At 37.4% G+C, this 12,478-nt stretch overlaps 2 protein-coding genes across 3 annotated transcripts in view; one reads left to right on the forward strand and one right to left on the reverse strand.

The window, feature by feature from the left end:
• The window catches only part of LOC139134930 (protein cereblon-like), a 26,936-nt gene continuing 14,458 nt past the window's right edge, over nucleotides 1–12,478 (reverse strand). For both annotated transcript variants that reach the window (XM_070702029.1, XM_070702030.1), the window contains exons 4-10: nucleotides 7,328–7,489; nucleotides 6,300–6,534; nucleotides 3,281–3,371; nucleotides 2,854–2,969; nucleotides 1,681–1,742; nucleotides 994–1,125; nucleotides 1–669 (exon numbers count right to left, since the gene is read on the reverse strand). In XM_070702029.1, coding sequence (XP_070558130.1) covers nucleotides 489–669; nucleotides 994–1,125; nucleotides 1,681–1,742; nucleotides 2,854–2,969; nucleotides 3,281–3,371; nucleotides 6,300–6,534; nucleotides 7,328–7,489 — 979 coding nt within the window. In that variant the 3' untranslated portion in view covers nucleotides 1–488. The remainder of the gene's footprint in view (nucleotides 670–993; nucleotides 1,126–1,680; nucleotides 1,743–2,853; nucleotides 2,970–3,280; nucleotides 3,372–6,299; nucleotides 6,535–7,327; nucleotides 7,490–12,478) is intronic.
• LOC139135999 (uncharacterized) overlaps nucleotides 8,650–12,478 on the forward strand; it is a 9,284-nt gene continuing 5,455 nt past the window's right edge. The window contains exons 1-4 of the mRNA XM_070703819.1: nucleotides 8,650–8,678; nucleotides 9,862–10,012; nucleotides 10,320–10,744; nucleotides 11,353–11,590. Coding sequence (XP_070559920.1) covers nucleotides 8,650–8,678; nucleotides 9,862–10,012; nucleotides 10,320–10,744; nucleotides 11,353–11,590 — 843 coding nt within the window. The remainder of the gene's footprint in view (nucleotides 8,679–9,861; nucleotides 10,013–10,319; nucleotides 10,745–11,352; nucleotides 11,591–12,478) is intronic.

Below are 12,478 nucleotides of genomic sequence, written 5' to 3' on the forward strand. Positions count from 1 at the left end.
TTTATACAGTTTGTTCTGTTTATTCTTTTGAATGTTTCAAATAAAATTAGACAATGAAAACAACAAAAAAATTTGCTCTCTGCAACATGTGCAACATGCAACAGACTATTTACAGATTACTGACCAGACATACTGTACCTAGTCAACAATACTCTCAATGGTTAGCGTCATTTTGATGAGCTGATGATTTTACAAGTTATTACATTCACTGAAATTTCTGAGTCTGGTATTATCTTTACTTTGCTACCAAAGCTAAAACAAAATAAAAGTTTTATCCATTGTGGTTTTTTTTTGTTTTTATTAAAAGTGCTGACGAGTAAAATCAATTATCTTTTCAGTAAATATAAATATACCAATTTTACAGAGCTTTTTCCTTTTCTAATAATTGCTGTAAATTTCAGAATTTTGCACTTTGTCAAGACTGCAGGGTGATTCAAATATCCTGTTATTTACACCTATGCCATGCATTGTGGTTTTTTTCTCAGTGTTCAAATGACTGGCTGCCAGTTTAAGTCTTCCTCATCCTCCGACGTCCCTTCCAGATCTGGAATCAGCGAAGACCTGCATATTCCCCAGAACTTCTCCGGCTTCAGTTTCTTCTTGTGAGACGTGAACTTCCAGCCCATGTGACTCGCACAGCCACGGCACTGACAAATTGTCCATGCGTATCTGTAGTCAATACAAAGGAGTAAGAAAAGCACACCTCATAAAAAACTTACAATTAATTTTTTGTATCAGTTTCTGATGTGTGAGGTCATTTTTTTTAAAGTACAGAAGCTTGATTTGTGTGCTTGACTTGGCTTTTGAGTAATTCAGTAACTGGCCATTTTCTACAATACAACTGAAACATATACAAACGCTGGCATGGCAATGTGCAGGGGCCAATGTGCAGAGTACTTATTTTCCAAACTAATACTTTTATGTTATACCATTGGAAACATCTGTGCTGTAAATGATGTTGAAGTTTTTACATCGTACTTTGATTTTACCCACCCTGGAAACCAGCTGTTCTCAGTTGAAGGTCGACCGATTAGATTCAGTCCCTGTGCTCTGTAACAGGTTAGCGTCTCATGTACATAGCCACCTGGGTTGACATAAGCCGCCATCGGGCCATCCAACGACATGCTACAAATGAATGAACAAGAAAGAGAGTCAGTAAACACAAAAGCATAGTATCACCACATAGATATTCTAGTGGTCTTATGGTGGTCCTGAAAAAACCACCAATGGATTACGCATATGAAAACACTGATGACACATTCCCCCATAATAAATATATATACTATACCATGAATTTTCACATGGCCAACCTTATCGTATCTCTCTTGATGGTCACTGGAGGGCACAAACAATGCAATGCCAAAAGATCTACAGAATTGTCATCGCATTGTCAATGAGGGCACTACACAAAAATTCTTATACTTCACAGACCACTTTCTTCTGAACAAGCAAAACTTTTTGATGTTGCTCAATATTTTCTTCTCAGATATATATAATTATATAAAGAGTCTTTCCCAGGTTAAATTTTTTATACCACAGGTATATAGAGTATTTGATAAGAAATATAGAGGAAGAAAAGCATGTGTTGCATTGACTTTTAGAAATTCATGCACTTTGTGTGAACTATCCCACATGTAACTCTCAAATTGTTATAAAGGAGGATGGTAGCTGACAACTCACCTGAACACATCACTCTTTTTGGCAATCTGTTGATGACACTCTTTACAACATAAAACTGTACACTGTTGGAAGGAAACAAACAGAGAATATGAAATAATCAGATGCTTGACACAGAGAGAAATCAAGTACTGCCAGTATGTAAACCTAATGTGAAGCACAGCACAGATGTTCATGATCTAGTTATAGGAAATATATACTTCCTGTATACAGGAAGCCATAATACTGGCAATATCCCAAATGCTTGCCGAACATGAACAATTTATACCATTTACACAGTTTTTGTTGTATCAAGACATGCTACATATTTGATAACACTGAAAATCGACACTTTTGATTATATTGCTTTAACACCCGTTAAAAATTAAAATATTACTTATAAAGTGTTATGAAGTAAAGTTTTTGTAAATTCCTCTGGTATTTTGGATACAGCAAGAAATCTAATTACAATTTACACAAAATAACAAGAGCATATATCTTTTATGTTCAAGTACTGCATGGCTCAGATGGCAGGCATAGTCCATGCCTTGGGACACAATGGGTATATTACTTCGTCACAACTTCTATACTAAATCTTATGTTTTTAATTGTAAATTTTGAGTCATTTATCTTTCTCATTTGATGAGATAATATAGTTAACCACTGGCAAAGGCAAGAATGCCTTGTTTCATGCTATCTTCAATTGTATTTCAAAGAATCACAATAATCCTTGTTTTGGCACATAGTACAAGCTCCTTTTACTGAACATTTCGCATCCAAAGTACAATCTGAAAACATAAAGACCTGATTTCAAACTACTGCTTGCACAAAGTTTCAGTGTTTTTCCATCAACAAAATAAAGATACACCACACATTTACGGGAAGAGTAAATCAAATGAAAGTACAGAAAGATCAAACACCTCATAAGATCTGTACCCATGTCTGATTGGGAGACTATGAAGTGACATGTATGTAATTTTACAATGAATCATAATGTTCTTTTGGAAAAGCAATTAGCACACAAATAAAGGCAGATTGACTTGAACTTTAACCTGTTCTCCCCGTTCCCTGTAGACAGGTCCGCACACTGACTATTTATAACAATAGATTTGGGCCAAACCATGGTGGTGAAAGGGTTAAATTTGCCATTCTTACTAAAGACAGTATACTTTTGAAGCCAATTTTGTGGATTCTCACCTTTTTAAGGAGACTCAGCTCACATCGGAGCCTCTGCACCGCTGAATTCAATTCAAGTAAATGTAATCTCCATCTATCATTCAATGGTAAGTTATTTGCAACCCAGAAGGAAAAAGCTGCCAGAAACAGATCACAAGAAACACCATTGCAGTCACTCCTTCATTGTAAACTTTCAAGAAGAAGAGGAATACCACAGTGATGCCACAGTGATGCCATAGCTCCTAATGATCACACTTAACATACAATAATCACATAATATGATCTTCCCCTACTGCAGATTACTATACAGAACAATAAACAGCTCAACAATATGGTGAATGGTGTTGCCCTGTAGTGCAGAGCCATTCCAGTAACTCAACTATCCAATGTACATGTATGGTTGTGCTAACAAAGACCATAAATAATGTGGTTTACGGGCACAAATTACCTGTTGGGTTAGATGGTAATGATGACAAATTGGTTTGTGTTCCTTCATACCAACTGGCTAGTTCAGTTCGTATTCTGTTCATCAGTAAATCCTGCAGAGCAAAATGCACACATACAAGAGTTGAATTCAGAGGGTCTTGTATGTTTTCTAGATGTACAATTACTTAGAGAACAGAAACGCAGTCTTTCCACATACATGCATAATACTATCAACAGAGGAGAAAAGAATAAATTCAATGGACTTGACCTGGAGTGGAATGCACAGTGTCATATACTTCATGAATCTGAGGTGGGAAATTCAAGACAACGAGAGCATATTATTTTTGGTTTAACAAACTTGCTGAGATATCTTGGGCATTCAGTCTGGGTCAAGTTCACTCCATTCTAAAATGATGCTTAGAATGCAGAAGTCTTTTTTAAGGTGTCAGGAATACATAAAAATGTAAAACCCTTGTCGACTGAAAGTGAAATGCTCATGCCTGTGTGATAAAATGCCATACAATGCAAGATGCAAGGTCAGATTATTCCAGATTGATAAAGAGTCCTTGGCATAAAATTTGAATAGCAAAACAATGCTCATTAATGTAATCTGCATAAAAGAATAAATGAATACTAATTCACCTTGCATTTTGCACTAAGAGTAAAATGCCCACAGCTTTAATTCTACATCACTGTAAATGTTTGTTATCTGAAACATAATCAACAAGTCATCGTTGATGACACAGTCCCCACTTGTTAATGGGTACTTTGATTACAGGTCCTCAGAGAGGATAGAGTCCTCTTCATTAGGTCTGTGATAAAAATACTTTTGAATAAATCGCTTGATACATGTCTGAGCTGTAGTTCAGGACATGAAAGAATCGTAATAAAATGGCCACATGGCGGCCTTATTGGATCGTATCACAGAACAAATCTATGTGCATATGTATGACAGACATCCAGCTCTATGGGTTGCTCAGAATTAGATATATGCATAATTAATGAGGTACAGTATGAAGCATCATAAGGTCTCCCATCATACCATATATGAAGGGTGCACCACTCGTAGTTCCTGAGTTATGGACAAATATGTATATTTGAGGTCAAAGGTCATTGAGGTCATGTGACATTTTGTCAAAATTATTGTATTGCTAAGTTATCCCTATATACCAAAAATCAGACCTCTAGCTCTATTGACTCGCTCAAAATTAGATATGCACATAACTAATGAGGTACAATATGTGGCGTCATAAGGTGTCCCATCATACCATATATGAAGGGTGTAGCACTTGTTGTTACTGAGTTATGGACAAATATGTATATTTGAGGTCAAAGGTCACCGAGGTCACATGACATTTTGTCAAAAAAATTGTATTGCTAAGTTATCCCTATATACCAAAAATCAGACCTCTAGCTCTATTGGCTCGCTCAAAATTAGATATGCGCATAATTAATGATGTACAATATGTGGCGTCATAAGCTGTCCCATCATACCATATATGAAGGGTGTAGCACTTGTGGTTACTGAGTTATGGACAAATATGTATATTTGAGGTCAAAGGTCACCGAGGTCACATGACATTTTGTCAAAAAAATTGTATTGCTAAGTTATCCCTATATACCAAAAATCAGACCTCTAGCTCTATTGGCTCGCTCAAAATTAGATATGCGCATAATTAATGAGGTACAATATGTGGCGTCATAAGCAGTCCCATCATACCATATATGAAGGGTGTAGCACTTGTGGTTACTGAGTTATGGACAAATATGTATATTTGAGGTCAAAGGTCACCAAGGTCACATGACATTTTGTCAAAAAATTGTATTGCTAAGTTATCCCTACATACCAAAATCAGACCTCTAGCTCTATTGGCTTGCTCAAAATTAGATATGCGCATAATTAATGAGGTACAATATGTGGCGTCATAAGCTGTGCCATCATACCATATATGAAGGGTGTACCACTTGTGGTTCCTGAGTTATGGACAATATGTATATTTGAGGTCAAAGGTCACCGAGGTCACGTGACATTTGTCAAAATATCTGAGATATCTGCGTGAAAGGATGGACTCACAGATGGACTCATGGACAGACATGACCCAATCTATTAGCCCCCTGGACTTCATCCGTTGGGACTGAAAACTGTGTCACTGCATCCTTTTTGCAATATGAATACGATGAGAAACTAAATTTTTATTTTTCTCGGCCTTATACATGGGAGTCTATGGACTGCCTTATACATGGGAGTCTATGGACTGCCTTATACATGGGAGTCTATGGACTGCCTTATACATGGGAGTCTATGGACTGCCTTATACATGGGAGACTATGGACTGCCTTATACATGGGAGTCTATGGAGACTGCCTTATACATGGGAGTCTATGGAGGTGAACAACTAAAAGTCCTCTAACACGGCCAAATTTGATCGCATTGTGAAACAAATCGACGTGCACTTGTATGGGTAGGGTACTATCCTTTGTGCTAAGTTTGAAAGAAATTGACCTGGGCATCTCTGTGATATCTGCGTGAACGGACGGACCACGGACGCACACACGCACGCACGCACGCACGCACGCACGCACGGACATGACCAAACCTATAAGTCCCCCCGGACGGTGTCCGTGGGGACTAATGACTGCAGCTTTCAAATCAACTACTGACAATTCTGAATCAGCATCTGAGTTTGTTATCATACTTGGTAGGTCCTTTGAAATCATTATACAGATCGTAGTGCCTAGATGATCGCTTCAACACACATTACTGCAATACAAACCATCACTATCAGGTCAACTTTGGAATCATTATGTTTGTCACACTAATGGCAAGTGAAGTCAGTGAAGGTCACTGAAAACCATGTTTACTATTGTTTTTAGGGAGCTTAACATTGTCAAGTAGATTGAAAGTAGCTACATGTACATGGGGGCATCTGATGCTTTACTGATTTTGATTGACATGATATTCATAGATGAACTTGATGTGAAAAGAGTTTATGCAAACATTCTGGCATAAGACATCTTGACATTAAAGAAACCCAACTTACACAATCATACTGTTCATAGACCCATGGTGGCCACCATGTTAACTTGGCAGGTGAGAACCTAGTACGTTTGATCCAAGCAATATCTGTTTGACTACTCTGGTCTTGGTCTTCTCGTCTCCTCCTAGATGACTTCACACTTCTCAACCTAAACCGGTTGTGTGAATCAAGCCGTGCTCCTTCAAGACATTCTGGTAGTTCAGTTTCAGACAAAATTTTCACTTTTGCCATGGTGACCCTTTGCAGGAAAAGACAGGTGAGGGATTGTCAAACATCGGGACCAAAACAAAAAGTTGTTGGGACATCAAATGTAAAATATGTCAGTAAATGATATAATGCAGCAAATATACAGATGACAAGTGTTTCCCCCTAAGGTTTATTTGAGTGCTATTTGTGCAGTGTCTTCCACTGGCCTCACAATGGAATTTCATGTTTTGTGCAAATTTAGTTTCAGTCATTTCAATCAGTATTAGTTTTGGTAACCATAAACAGAACTCTTGGTGAAATGTGCGATCTCAGTGCTGATTTTACTTCCATGTTTTGAGTTTTAGTGCTCCTCGCCAATGCAGTTGCTATCAATACAGGGTACGCGTACACGTTCAGGGTACGTTGTGACTACATGTAGGTGACCGGATTTATGTAACTTGATAAATTAGCATACATGCAGAAGACGCAGCATGGCTGTCTCTGTGGTCACTGTACCCTTCGGGCACCAAAGCCTAAGTTGCGCACCCTCTCAAACCCTTAGGGGGAACACTGCAAACGACACATTTGTTCCAAAGTGAGATGATGTCCTTTTTTGAGAAAGACTTGATTGTATTGATTTCTATAGGAAGCACAGCCAGCCCCCATCCATCATTATCAGACATGCAATTGAGCATGTGCATGATATTACACATACGCGATTAGAAAAAACATTGTTGTCTTACCTACACCCATATCTTTGATTTTTCAGGGTCATTTCATTGGTTGTATGACTTATAAAGTCCATATTTTTCATCAAACAATAGAATTCAAGTGGAGTGACTTACCCATCAGCTTGTCTTCTTGTTTCAATCAATTTAAATCTCTGCCTTCCTGTTGCCTTCATTCTCATCGTATCAATGCCAGCTTCAGACTCTTCCTTGACTGAGAAGATCTCTGCTGTTGTCCCAACCTTGGCCATGGTACGTTCCCCACTCAAGTCATCATAACTGCCAAAATGACAAAAGTCAACACATTGACAATGGGACACAGGCTACCAGTATTTTGTTTTTAAGTTAGAAGACTGTAACTTGGGAATTCTTGTAACATTTCTTTGCTAAAAATATAATTGCTTTGGTATGCCACAGACAAACCAAGGTAATGGGACTTGGGAAACCAACTTACGCCTTAAATTTACACCACTCAAAAGATATGGAATATTAATGCAAACCTTTTCAGATCTTGCACAACAAAACTACTCCCACGTTAATTAAAATGTATAAAAAGTTTGGATTTTAGTGATTCCATGATGGTGACAATTCTTTGGTTTCCAGAGCGTAGAGGCTGTAACTTAGTTTTATAAAGATGTATTGACTGAAAATATTTTGTCATTATTTCAATACCGGGTTTTTTACAGAGTAAGCTGCATGAAAGCACAGTCGTTTGGGGAGCTATTCAGCGCTGGGACTATTCGCCCATAGACGAGTAGCAAGAAATACCCCAAGTCTGGAAACAGAATGGCTATAAAAACCACGCCATGTCACATTCCGTGTCCGATTTCACTGTGAAAATTAGCAAGTTCACCTATCATGCAACCGTCGATCGTTCCCTACCATTCTAAAAATTCATACCTGATACTTATCTGATTCAAAAACGCTCGTTTCGTGTGATTTTCGGCCGAATTCGACGGACACCTCGCCAAAACCTGGGGGTGAGCAACATTCCGGTCACCTCGCGCTGAATGCTGGGCACCCCTACTTTATTGACGGTGGCGCCGCCTATCCATATGGGGTGACTTGAATGTTGCTCACAAGTATAACTTGGCGATGTGTCTTCCGAACTCGGCGGAAAATCATAAGAAATAAGCATTGTCGAAGCAGATAAGTATCAGATATGAGTTTTCGTGTGATTTTCGGCCGAGGTCGAAAGATGCAGAGCCAAAACATAAGCGTTGGCAACATTCCTGCCACCCTACACTTAAAATTGGTTAAGCGGCGCCGACGTCACAGCATTATGCTAATATATTTTTGTATGGCTGATGTCGATTGGACAGCTTTGACTAACGGTGAAATAGTGGTTGAAGGGTTTTTTGACCGTTGGCATTTCTGTTCGATACATTACCGGTGACGTGTTGTTGTTTTGTTCGATGTCTGGTATTATACTCATCAAAATGACGGAAGAAGAGGGCTTTGTATCATGGTAATGTATTATTTTGAAATATTTACCATTATTTTCATAAAAATGTATGAAAAAATATTCACTCAAACTTTTGTGGCTGAAGTGAGCGACCAAAAACAGAAAAAAGTGAACTGACTCTGTTTTCATGTTAATTACCACAGTTCATCTGGGGACAGCATGTTCAAGACATAGGAATTGTGACGTCATGGCCCTTGCATTGAACAAAACCAATATGATGTACTTCATCAGAAATACAAATTACACACACTTTACATGGTTCACACTGAGAAAAAAGGCTGTTGGATGAAATGAGATTTTTATTTTTTGTGTCTATATAGGCCTGAGTCCCTGCAAATTTTTCCTAAGCCCAAGGGGGGGGGGGGGGGGGGGTGGTTAAAGAAGTAACAACTTAAAAGGCATTTGTTAATTTAATGTTACTCAATTTACAACTTTTTAATAACTGAACCAATATTTTTTAAAATTGAATTCACATTAGGGCAATTCATAAAATGTTGAATCAAATAACAAACCAACCTGAGCCTCAGAAGATGTAAAATCTGTCTGCTTTCCCACAAAATTGTAGGAATTGGTTCAAAAATTTGCCCAAAAGGTCATACTTAATTGGCCAGTAAAACAAAACTGAATAATTGCAGTTATTTCCGCATTTGGTATTTGGCTTTTGTTTTACTAAAAGATTAACAGCCATTCATCAAACATTTTTGTGTAAGGATAACTGCACACTTTATGTATATTTGGTCTGTCCTGATAAGCTGAAACAGAACATTTGAACATAATTTAGTGAGAAGACCAAGAAAGAATAGTTTCACAAAATGTGCATCTGCAGCCCTTAAATTGATTGTTCATTATAAAGTTCAATATTGAGTCGCAGTCTCTCAAAATGAAAGCACCATACACCATTTGTACATTACTAATAAACATTTATTTACAATTATAAGAAACAATTACATTAAGCCACAAAAAAAAACTGTTCCCATGTTCAATAGAAATAAAAACATTCCATTACGGTAGCATGTTCTCTTCATAGTCCATAGTGGTAGTGATTCATCTAAGCTGAAAAATATAAAAATAAAGATGTATTACTCATGTGAGTTTATATCTTCAACAATATTTTCAAGCTAGTTATTGTTTTCCAAGATGACTATTCATTTTTATTGTAAATAATACAAAATTCATTAATTTACAGGATGAGGTCTTCATATGACTTTGTTGAAGGTTGGGGTGACCTTCTAAATGCAAATGACATCAGCCAAGACTTCAAGAATTCTACTGGAAGGACAATTTCCTGTAACATGATTGGTCGGCTGGTTGGAAGTGCATTTAGTGCAATAAGACGGGTAAACAAGAAGACTGATAAAAAAGTTTTCCAAAGTTTATAAGGGCTTAAAGAAAAAGTTTGCAGGGAAAGAGGCTGCACTTTGACTTTTGAACAGATAGAAAAGTACATCCAACATTTATCATGTTGTGAAGTCCACAAGTACAGCTATAACTTTGATACATTTCACTGGTGATATCTGTAATGGCCACAGAGTCACAAGAGAGGTGAATATCAAAGCTGATGGACATATAATAGTGAAAGTTTCAGGGGTTCAAGTCAACCTGCATTCAGCAGGAATAACTCCACACGTTGAATTCACATCACAGTCCATTACCAATGTTCTGACTCTGATAAGTCAGCTGCGTGTGTGCCGTGGTAAAGAAAATGTTCTCAGAGATGACACAATGTGTGAGAAGTGGAGTAAAGTAGACAGTAGTGATGCAGAATTTAGGTTGAGGAGTCCTACATGTGAGGGTGTATTGTCTTTCACCAAAACTGCTACCTATTGCAGAAAATGTACACAAACTGCATGGAGAAGCCTTACAAAAGATCAGTCTTGCTCACACAATGATAGTGACAGTTTTCTTGATCTTGATGAAAATGATAAGGATGACCTTAACAGCTTATGGGACAAACTGAAAAACAAAATTGGTGATATGGCTAGAGATAATGAAAAATTGAGCCTCCTTCTAGAATCACAGAAAGAAAATCTCTGTGAAAATGATGTACGGAAGAGAAAGTGGCATCCACGGTATTGTAGCAATCCCCTTTTGCTTAATGCATGTAACTTAATGCATGAGGTTCAGCAAAACTTTCATTACCAAAGTCATCCCCTATTACTTGTTTCATGTTTAACACTATTGTTTGGTTATTTAACTCTAATATGATTAAAGGGAGGGGCAGTTGGAACTGCGCGTGTGTGACTTTCTTGTTCACAAACAATGTATTTCATGCGTTATATCGAGATGCATCACGTCAACATGTTATAATTTCCTCAATTGCCAACGTACCCTAGATACAGTGTTTACATTGATCTTAGGGGCCCTGGAAACCATGAGAACAATTCAGAAGACCCCCCCCCCCCCCTTTAATACAAAATCATCACAGCTCTACCAATTCAAGCATGTACACAAACTTTGTCAATATACGCCATACATTATGTCTTTCAAAAATTATTGTAATTTCTCAAGCACAGAGGAGTAAACATATGACAAACAAATCAGCATGTACAAATGAAAGAAAAAAAAAGGCTGAGCATGTATTTGTTTTCTTATCACAAATTTGCATGTTGTACATGGAAGCAGATACAACAGTACACAAGGAATATTTATTTCAAACTGTTATTCTTTTCATTTACAGCATAATTCAGCTTTGTCTGACACTGTGGGCCAGAAGCCCACAAGCATACAATGATCTCAGAGAAAGTGGATTTTTGGTTTTACCAACTGGTCGTTTACTTCGGTACTACAAACACAGTATCAAACAAGAGGCTGATTTCAACAGAGATGTAATGCATTGGATGCATATTGAAGCCAAAAAACACGGAAAAGAAGACTCTTGGACTGGTGGCATCATCTTTGATGAGATGTCAATCCAGGTAGTCAATCATGTTGAACGACTTTTATGGCTTACCATACATTACACACAGTGCTGATATAGTATATAAAAGGGACTTTAGATAGAAATTTGATGAGTTTGTCCACTTTTTGGATCTGTATATCAAGTTTCCTTTACTTTCTCCTTCAATTACGTTGAAATTTCCAATGTTTTGTCACTGCATGTACATGTGTACTGTGCACTGCTATCGTTTATTCTAGTAAAGACTAAAAAGAATGCCATTTGTACATTATTAACGTAGGTCGCTGGTAATGCGAATTTTCGTACTGCGCACCGTATCTGCGCACGCGAACGAACGTTCTTCTGCGAGCGTTCTTTCCGGAAGTGGTCTTTTTGTCGCGATATAGCATACAATTACTTTGAGGTGCGACTTTCAAATCTGGTTTGTCAAAACAGTTGACACCAAGATAGCAAACTTTGTGTAACAGGCCCGTTTTAAGTGTGACAAATGTGGGATTATTTGCAGTATTTAACTGAACTAAACTTTATTTAATACCTATTAGAAAAAGTTTCGAATATATCAAACTAAACAGGGATCTGTCGCTAGAGGGCGCTTCAGTGTAGCATTTTTGTATAAAAAATGCCCATAACTTAAAAAATTGTGCGGTGACCCCCATTTTTTTCGTTTGATTCAAAATCTATATATTGTTGAGCTTATTGTATGAGAGTTTAAAGAAAACGTAGATTTCAGATCATGACATTTGTAATGAAAATATAAAAAATTGGCCAAACTTTGCTCTTTTTATAAAAGCACTATTCATGGAAACGTTGCTATATTTTCTGATATTTTCAAAAGTAGACCACAAAACTAATATATTACAATACGGGGACTTGTGTTGTATAAAATCTGTCAAATTGTTTTTACTTT

This window comes from Ptychodera flava, chromosome 6 (assembly GCF_041260155.1).
Source record: "Ptychodera flava strain L36383 chromosome 6, AS_Pfla_20210202, whole genome shotgun sequence".
In the NCBI taxonomy this organism is placed as follows: domain Eukaryota; kingdom Metazoa; phylum Hemichordata; class Enteropneusta; family Ptychoderidae; genus Ptychodera; species Ptychodera flava.